At 36.6% G+C, this 10,011-nt stretch overlaps 1 protein-coding gene across 1 annotated transcript in view; it reads right to left on the bottom strand.

Moving 5' to 3' along the window:
• The window catches only part of LOC107757035 (ewing's tumor-associated antigen 1 homolog), a 5,721-nt gene extending 1,239 nt beyond the window's left edge, over positions 1 to 4,482 (bottom strand). Inside the window, exons 1-5 of the mRNA XM_016574385.1 lie at positions 4,181 to 4,482; positions 3,602 to 3,736; positions 3,443 to 3,516; positions 3,228 to 3,337; positions 654 to 2,227 (exon numbers count right to left, since the gene is read on the bottom strand). Coding sequence (XP_016429871.1) covers positions 654 to 2,227; positions 3,228 to 3,337; positions 3,443 to 3,516; positions 3,602 to 3,736; positions 4,181 to 4,316 — 2,029 coding nt within the window. The 5' untranslated portion in view covers positions 4,317 to 4,482. The remainder of the gene's footprint in view (positions 1 to 653; positions 2,228 to 3,227; positions 3,338 to 3,442; positions 3,517 to 3,601; positions 3,737 to 4,180) is intronic.
• Between the last annotated feature and the right edge of the window lie 5,529 nt (positions 4,483 to 10,011).

Below are 10,011 nucleotides of genomic sequence, written 5' to 3'. Positions count from 1 at the left end.
TTTCACCGTGGACGAAGCGGAGTCCAGCCCGGGGTCGTTACATGTGGTTGCCGCAAGCCCTCCGGACGCTACTTCGTCGAATCCGCCGGCCGCGTCTTTCTTAAGCCCGCCGCCTTTGCTCACTCAAGCCCGCCGCCTTATTTCATTACACCAAATACACAAAATAATGTTCTTTTTAGCAGCATCATATGACCCCTTTAAGAGTAAGACACAGTAAAGACATTTATAATGTTACAAAAATATTTAGAATTCTATTTTTGAGCATCAAATCAGCATATTAGACTGATTTCTGAAGGATCATGTGACACTGAAGACTGGAGTAATGATGCTGAAAATTCAGCTTTGAATCACAGGAATAAATTACATTTTTAAATATATTCAAATAGACAGTTATTTTAAATTGTAATAATATTCCACAATATTAAATTATCAAATATACCTTGGTGAGCATAAGAGGCGTCTTTTCAAAACATAATTTTTTTTTTAATGGTACTGTATAATAAAATATAATATGTTCACTATGAACATTATATAATTATTAAAAACTATTATTATAATAATATAAACGAATATTAATAAATTATTATTAAAATACCCCTACATAACACGCGCACCACAATAATAAAGCAAAGCGCATGTGACATTAACTGTACCTTTGGCAATGACCGGCGCAGACCTGAACGAGTCACTGTACGGCTTTCTGAACTGATGACTGTCTGCTGTTCTCACATCTGATTGGAGGACGGCCAGCACGCCCCTCTCGTGACCCTGCTGTGTGAGGGGAACAGCACAGGTCCCCCGTCCCACCACAGATGAGCTTCTCACCTGTTTGAATTTATACGGTCCATTACTTGAGGGGCCAGATGGCCTCGTTGCATCACATGACACATTAGAGCCGAGTCCTGCAGGCCCAGAGTTCACCGCATGAGCTTTCTGGCCGTACAGAGACACTGATGTGTTTGCACTGGACGTGGAAACATTAGCGGCTGGCTTTTCGGGAGGATAAGGATGAGCAAACACCGTTTGCTGACTGGCCGTTTCAGCAGTGCCGTACGGCTTGTTTTGTAGTGCTTTTGTGGTGTTTTGTTGGTTGTTTGTGGCTGGGGTTTCAGCGTTGCCAGATAACTCCTCTAGATTATCACACGCCTCACAAAACAGATCATCGTCCTCCACTCCGTCATCCCAGATGTCGTCAGATGCAAAAAAAGAGTCCAGGTCTTCATCTAAAACATCACTAAAGCCATCTCGGGGTGTAACGGCATCCTCTCCTTGTTTAATGCCTCCAAAGTTTGGATTCTGGTGCATGCTGGGAGGATTTGAATGAGGAGATTTTATAGTACTGAGACTGGAGGACGGCAGCATCTCTTCGGTTTTCTTGCGCGTTGAGGAAACAGCATTGAGCTTAGATGAATTCAGAATAACCTGAAGCTGTCGTACTTGCGTTTTGTGCTGATATTGCTGATTCTGGTTGCCATTAAAGCAACTTGGAAGAACTGGCAAAACTGGATTTGTGAAATTATTTTCCACGTGATTTCCAATTCTAGGCAACCCTCCATAAGGCTTTGCATGTATTCTAGAGTCCTGCTGAAAACTTTGTTCACTTTTCGTCTTTTGCCCTTGAAATGTGCCACGCTCAACATAATTTTTAGCTTGTTGCGTTTTGTTTGTCCTTGCACTGAAAGTATTATTATTCTCATGAGTTTGTTTTTGTGTTGAACTGTACTGCGGTGCAGCAAACAGGTCCGGGTTTTGCGTCATCTCCAAAAGCAATGAGTCATCGAGTAAACCGTCACTGTTCCAGTCTTCATCAAAATCATCAGCCTTCTTAACTTGTTTACTGCCATGGTTTTCTGCCGTAGTGAACGTAGAACCTTTTTGTGAATCGCTGGCTTTCACAATGCTGAGATTTCTCTCAGGAGCTTCCTGAGTACAATAATCTGACGCCTGACTGAGACGCCCGCTGAGCTGCTGAGTCGGCCCATCAAAAAGGAAATCAAGATCATCGTCCATCTCCTGATAAAGTCCCCTTTCATCAACAGTCTTCTCGTCATTGGGTTTTAGAGCAGAACCATTGTGAGCTGGTGTGAATTGGTCGTCATGTGGCGGCTCTTGTTCCTCAGCATGTTTTGAACCCGATGCATCTGAGTTCTGTTCTTGAGCTTCATCTTGCCTCATGTTGAAGTCAAACTGCTTCGCCAGCCGCATTAGATCTTCTACAGTGCTCTGTCTGCGACATACACATCAGCAGAATTTAGATAAGTATGGACAGAGTGTTGATGTTATATACATTTATACCTATTTTTCTGTACCATTTATCGTTAATGTGTAGTTCATGCATAAACGAACAACTTTGCACCTTGCTACATTAATATAGTATTTATCATAATGTGAAGCTGCCAGTTTTATCACTCATTTATTACAAATAATTAGATCTTTTGGATTGTCCAACAAGTTTAAAATAAAAAGAGAATATAATAAATATCAATAAAATAATAATAATTAAAATAGGAATAAAATATATAATATAGGTACATTTAATTTGTAAATATTTAATCACTAGATCATTCAAAAGCATTAACACATATTTATTTAATACTCCTACCTTTATATATGGACAGGTGGGGCATGCAGAACAGTTAAATTAATCAATTTTCAGGGAAAATCAGGGAAAAAAAACTATTTTAGTGTTTACCATATATGCATGGTGTAAATGCAGCTTATTAGATCTCCAGCTGTCAATTATGTCATCAATAATAATAAGAAAATTTACTCAATATTCTTGTCTGTAAACTTTTAGATAGTTAAAGCACTCTTATATTGTTTATTGCTTGTAATATCTTTGTTCTTTATTACTGTCTATTTGCTTATATCCTTTGACGCTTTATTTAGTTAATTGAAAAATACTTCATTAATTTATTAATAATGTGTGATACAAGTACTTAGAATTACATAAGTAATTAAATAATAAATAGCATAAATTAAATATTTAAAGAAGTTAAACTAATTTATTAATTAAAAAAAAACATGTAGAACAGTTTTGGAATCGGATCGAATCGTGTTGAGAGAGGCGGGGCATAGAGGACCTACAATAATGTACAGTATTTGAAAAATAATGTGTTTTTTGAACATTAAAGCATGTCAACATATTCTGTTACACCAAATACACAAAATAATGATCTTTAAAAAAGCATCATATGACCCCTTTAAAAATTCCCAGCCCGGCTTACTTTGTCGACACGGGCTTGACTTTGGGTTGCTGTACTTCTGGTGTGCAGGGAATAGCACTATCCCCAATCCACTGCAGCAAAGATGAGTCCCCTTCTTCTAGTCTTCCATTCTACAGACAAACAAATACATGACAATACAGCATTTGACAATACCACTAAAGACATTTTGAACTGAAAACACCAGCATTGTGGTAGTTTATGTTCCTCGAGCAAACCTTTGGAGCGATCCGATTGGCGATGTCTGATATATCCACCGCTCTGACACTGGCAGCTCTCCTCTGTCCGCGACCTGAAAATAAACACACTTGTCATACTTTGATACTGCATGTCTAAAGGAGAACATCAAAATGCACAAGTCCAATAGACATACATACCATGTCGTATGGGTGATGGAGATGTCGTATCCCATATAATATCTTGATGAAAATCAGGATCATTGCTGGGCGAGTCGTCAGGTATCAATCTTCTGAACTGGCCTCTCACCGGACGTGTGGGGGTTTTGAACTCTGCTATAAAACACAAGGCATTTCACCTGCTTTAATAAAGACACATGGTTGCTTCTGATGGTTCTGCAATGCACATTAACTAACATCTAACGCAGAAACAGAAAACTTCATAGTACTTTGTGGGACTTTCCTACTATGCTATTCTTGCCTGTTTCATGACATCTGATAAAATGTCAAAAGACGGATCAATCAAAATAATGTAAATCATCAAGTTGAGGTCAAGCCTGAGATTGACCAGAGCATTTTTCTTAAAGTTTGCAGTACTATTTTATGAAAATTTTCTAAAATGTAAACACATTTGTGTTTTTAAAGTTACAAAACTCAGGATACTGAACTAAATACTTTATATAAAAACTATCTAACGTCAAAACAATAAGCTGGAGCTTTCAAATTGGTCATGAACGAAACCAGAGGCACATTACGGTCTGTTTTTGGCTGATTTGGTACCTGTGTTACGGGTCTGGCCGGGGTTCAGTGACGCTGCTTTCGGGCTCCGTCTCAGTCTGTTTACTTTCGACTTCATCTGCGTCCGTTTGGCGATTTCATTTCGCTCGTGTTGTTCCTCGCTGCCTCTACCCTCCATGTTGTTGGATTATTCAGAATGTCTGGATTTCAATATATCATCGACCTGGTATTATATTATTTGTGCTTTTCGCTGCCATCGTGAGCCTGGATTTGTATAAATTGTTCAAACATTCCGCCAAATCCGCAGTTCCTCCCAGGATTCATTGCGGAAATGTGCTCGAGGACGTCAGATGTGCGTAGCTGCTACGCAATAGCAACGTACGCAATCTCTTTTCGGGGCATAAAGGAGAAACAATAATGTACAGTATGTGGAAAATAATGTTTTTTGAACTTTAAACCGCATAAACATTTCATTACACCAAATACACAAAATAATGTTCTTTTTAGCAGCATCATATGACCCCTTTAACAACAAATAATAACAATATATCTATAATGAAAGATTTAAATAATTGTTTTTTTTTAAGACTAACAGTTTATTACAGAGTGATAATTAGGCACATTGAGCGAATGTCGAGCAGTTTTTTTACGTGAACTGTGGAGTAGTTAAATGTACATGTTTACGTTTTCTCAACGTAAAACAATGCCAAAAATTTAGTTACTCAAGTGATGAGCCAAGACAAGTAATTTTCGTGGGGAAGGGAATTTATTAGATCAAACATCAATGATAATGATGATGATAATAATAATAATAATCATAATAATAATAATAATAATAATAATAGGAATACATAAATCAAACAAGTAATATAGTTGCTTAGTCTAAATGCGAGGTCACATTTATTGTTGTACAGCGAAATTCTGTGGATGAAATCCAGTCATTTCCATGGGAATTCATGCCATCTGGGCAAAAGATTTATTCAAAGGGGGGGGGTACAATGCTGTTTCATACATTCAGAGTTGTTTACACTGTTAAAGAGTTGGATTCTCATGCTAAGCATGGACAAAGTTTCAAAAAACAATTTGGACGTATGACGGAGTATTTCTGTGCCAAAAATCTTACTTCCGGGTTCGTACAAGTTTTGGAGAGTTTTTTTCGATTGTGGCTCTTCATGATGTAGACAAGGGTGGAACTCCTTATATGGGCATTTCTCCCGAAGAGCGCGTCCACTCGTCACTCTTTAGCTCCGCCCACGGCGCGCCTCCAGGAGATCGGCTTTTTCCTGAGAGAATCGTAACGCTGTATCTTTCTTTTATAAATATGATAAAACTAAAGACTTTTTGGAGACATGAAGGATGCAGTACTACTCTATAGGTACTCAAGATTAACATGAGATTGGGTGAAACTGTGTGTGTTATGCTCCCTTTAAGCAGATTTCGCAGCAGGTTCAGGTTGGTCACACAAATTCTCCACCTTGACCAACAGAAAAACGCTTGGTTTGAATATGACTTCTGTGTGAGCAGTGTTGCCAATTTAGCAATTTTCTTACTAGATTTAGCAACTTACACACCCCTTTAGTGATGTCTTTCATTGACTTCTAGGACAAACCTTATCTGGTTTCCGAGACCGGTATTTACCTAATCTAGCAACATTTGGCTAGCAGGCTTTAGCTACTTTCCACAGAAATCAGTTAGCAACAGTGCTACACTATTACACTATTGTGTTTCACTGAAATACTACTTTACTACAATAGTAGTACAATAGGCCTACTTTAATACAATATTTTAAATTAATGAGTAAAATAAGGTCTGTGTTAAATATAAATTGATAAAACATTTTGCTGTACAATATCATACACACCCATACTGAAAATGTGAATTTTTATGTCCATAACATAGACTGTATGGTTCATAATAAGAAGCTAATAAGAATGTTTGGAGTGTGAGTGTGTGTGGTTTACATTGTGCCACAAAATGTACAAGTATTGTCAAGTTATATTTACCGCAGACCTTATTTTACTCATGAATAAAAAATTTTAAAAAGTAAAAAATTATAAAAACCCATAGGAAAATCTCAAGGCAACTCGAGGTGAAATTAGTCTTCTGGGTTTTGACGTCACACTCTCAGAAAAAAAGGTACAAAAGCTGTCACTGGGGAGCTATCTTTTCAAAAGATACACTTTTGTACCTTTTAGACACTAATATGTACTCTTTAGGTACTGATATGTACATTTAAGGTACCAATATGGACCCTTCAGGTACAGAGGTGTACCTGTTAAAAAGGTACATCCCCAGTGACAACTTTTGTACTTTTTTTTTTTTTTCCTAAGAGTGCACAACTGTATAAAACTGCTGTAAGTCTGTGTTAGAAACCAGTGTCATCGAAAACTATGGCATCTTATGAAAACTTCTTACGTTGTGTGAGGGAGATCCTATATTTATTTATAATTGATTAATTTATGATTTTACGTAGTGACAAAAACTGTAGGAACTATGGTATTTGGTCAAAACTACTGTTTTTCATACCTAAACTAAAGCTTTTTTGAAATGGTTGCAAGCCAGTGTTCTGTGATTCCGATCGTAGACTGAATCCAGTGTGCTCTGTTTGTCTTTTCTGATCTCCTGTTGTAGGTATTCATCATCACACTGACAGAAGCCTGGAGCTCTGCATGGCTTCCACCGTCTGTCTGTGTCAGTGCAGGTCAGTGGAAAAGTGTCTGTAGTGCTCTGCAATCAGAGCACATTATGTGTGTGTGCTTTTCTGAAATGAACTGTGTCCAAATAATGGTTGATAGTGATCTTAGCTTGTCAGGTCCTTTTTCCTATTGTACTTACGGAGTGATTACATTGTATGAATGTCATAATACAGCATGTGTCCACATAGTAAGGTTTATATGTTTATTTTTTGGTTTCTTGCAATGCTTAGCTTGTAGACTGCACCGCTGCAAAGCTGCAGTGTTATTTCAGGGTAACGTAACACAGGAAATAGCTGCAGGAGCTGAACATAAATTTAAAGGCGCATGTGATCGACCTCTCAGAGGTTAAGTGGAAATGTACATCCGTTTGATGTCATACCAAGCTATTTTGTTAACAGAACGTTTGACGATTCATTAATCAGTAACCTTAACATTAAACAAATTACTGTTCAAACTAGTAGTCAGAATTATTTGCCTTGCACCAGTAAGGAGGGGTTTTCAATCTTTTAGACGCCATAGACCCCTAAATATTGTCATCTTTATGCGAGGGACCCCCATCCGAAAATTTAAAAGGCAACTATACATTTTTTAATGCATAAAGACCCAATTTATACTAATTTAAATGAGCATACGATTAACTATATCAATTTAAAATATTATTTGGAAAATATTTAGTTTCCATTAAATTTATGTTATCTACTCACTATTGTAAAATACAGTTAGATGTTTTATTTATTTATTTAAATCTAATTTATATTATTTATTAATATCTAAAGTGTATTTAATTAGCTGAATTAATCTAATTATTTATTTAAAACATTTTTTTAAACTTATTTTTTACACTATTTAAACAGTTTTTATCTAAACTTAAATGGTAAAAAATAATTTTAAAATAACTCTTTAGTTTTTTTTCACTCACTGTAGTACTATACTGTTAGACATATTATTTATATAGTTATTTATTTTAGTCCAATTCTATTGTTTGTTTATTTTATTTTTTTTATATTATTTTTTTTTATCTGTCTGTCTATCTATCTATTATTATTATCATCATTATTTTATCTTATTTTTATTTATTTACTCACCATCATGTCATTCCAAACCCATATTTTTTTATGTTTCATGTTTATTTTCACTTTTGAACTGTTAAATATGAAATATAATATAATTATACCACTTTTGTAGTGCTATTATGCTGTTTTGGGTCCTTTTTGGACCTTGATTGATGTTCAATGGAAAAGAGTTGCATGTATTCACATACCGATTGGGAACAACATGAGAGTAAAAGTAATGAATTTACTTTTTTTTGCTGAACTGTCCCTTTAAGGCATATTTAGGATGTCCTTTTTCCAGAATCACTGTAGCTGTTCACCCATATGATAAATGAAGACCATCTCATTGAATTATCAAAGCATGATATATTGTGGTTTGGCAATTTAGCTGAGTTTCCTGTGAGCTCTGCCCATGTCAGAAGGGGCCTCACGGGTGAGTCTAATCAATAGAGCTAAGTCATTCTAAACAAGAGCAGACTGGGGATATATTATTTGATCTGACCCATGGCTAATAAATCTCCCATGAACTGTTAAACTGTCAGGCTGACATGTAGACGGAGGCCTGATTGACTGCCCTGTCATTGCTAAAGCTACCTCAACAGATTACTTATGTTTATATCTGAGCCCGGGCTGGGTACGTATACATACACACACACAGAGAGTCTGCACTGCTAGGCCTTTTATGTGATAAATGGCTGTTCTGCGACAGTCGGTTATTGGGAAACTCTGTGATATACAGCCCTGTACAGTCGCCAGAGCCGGTTCAGCTCCGGTTACCCGCGGCAGTCTGATGATGTCATCAGAAAAGGTACCTAACGACCCCTGGTTGGCCTTTTTTGTGGTTAGATCCTGATTAGAGGAGCTGATTGAATGTGTAAATATGTGTGTGTGAAATTGCGTAATCACTCACAGGCCTGTCTTTGGTGTGGTTTGGCCGAGGGTCGCACAGGGGTCGGTTGCTAACTGTACGCATGCTGAGATTGCTGACCCATCAAACAGTTCACATCTTCGTCTGAGTGATTTTGTAAGGCTCGTTTCTTGCAAGTTTGAGATTTGACATTCTGATTGCCATTTAAGGTCCGTTCACACCAAGCACAATAACTGTAGCGATAACTATACATTTATAGTTTCAGGGTACGTTTACACTACAACGATTGTATTAAAAATGGAAAAGGTTTTCCTTTGCGTTTTTGAAAAGTTCAGACAACAGCGTTCACACAGATCCATGAGAGCGACTAAAAACCCAAAATGCCATTGTCATATAAATGAATGGCCAAAAAAACACATAAAAACTGTCGTGTAAACACTCCCTCAAATAGTCAATCTAATTCTATGAGAATATAGGCGTGCATACACAACTAACGATACAGACACAAAGGATTGTTATCCTTAACCCATTTAATCCCAATAGTGACCGTAAAAAAGTTTTTCATTTATAAAGCTCTAAAAACCTTACTGACTGATGTTTTAATGCATTTCCTGCAAATATGGAAAAAATAAAGGGTCTCAATTAAACATGTGCAGTGTCACATGGTTAGTGCAAACTGTCACATGACCAGAGCAGTTTGATTCCAGTTTGCACCATGAGAAGATGATGGCTGCATCAAAGCTCCAAAACAAAAGGTTAGTAAAGTATGTTAACATGAAGATATGACAAAGATTTTTGGTCCACATTATCATTAAGGTGTCTAGTATTAATATATGAATTCACTATTATTCATTTTGTTGAGTGTGGTCATAGAATGAGTAAATACGTTGATGGTCACAATAGTGACCTGTGGGAGAACAGTGAACTTAGGTATAGCCTGCGATATAAATCCAATTGCAGTTGTTAGCGAAGCCTGCACTAAAATGTTGCAATGACAAAATATTGCACTAAATTAAAAGTTCAAATGTTACAAATAAGTTACAATATTTATGTTGTAATACTGGTAGCACTAATATAAACATTTGATGATATATTTTACAATAAAGTAACAATTTTGAAATGCATTGATGGTTGTATTTTTTTTGTCTTTTATCTCAGTATTCCTATCAGTGTTGTATAAGGTTTTTTTTTATACCCCCTAGAATGTGAGTAAACTTTTTAAAATAGCTGGGCTAAGATTGTTATGACTGCAGAAAT

This window comes from Sinocyclocheilus rhinocerous, unplaced genomic scaffold (genome assembly GCF_001515625.1).
Source record: "Sinocyclocheilus rhinocerous isolate Xijiao unplaced genomic scaffold, SAMN03320098_v1.1 scaffold953, whole genome shotgun sequence".
Lineage (NCBI taxonomy): Eukaryota > Metazoa > Chordata > Actinopteri > Cypriniformes > Cyprinidae > Sinocyclocheilus > Sinocyclocheilus rhinocerous.
Note: the sequence above shows the minus strand (reverse complement) of the source record. Positions and strands in the feature narration are given on the sequence as shown.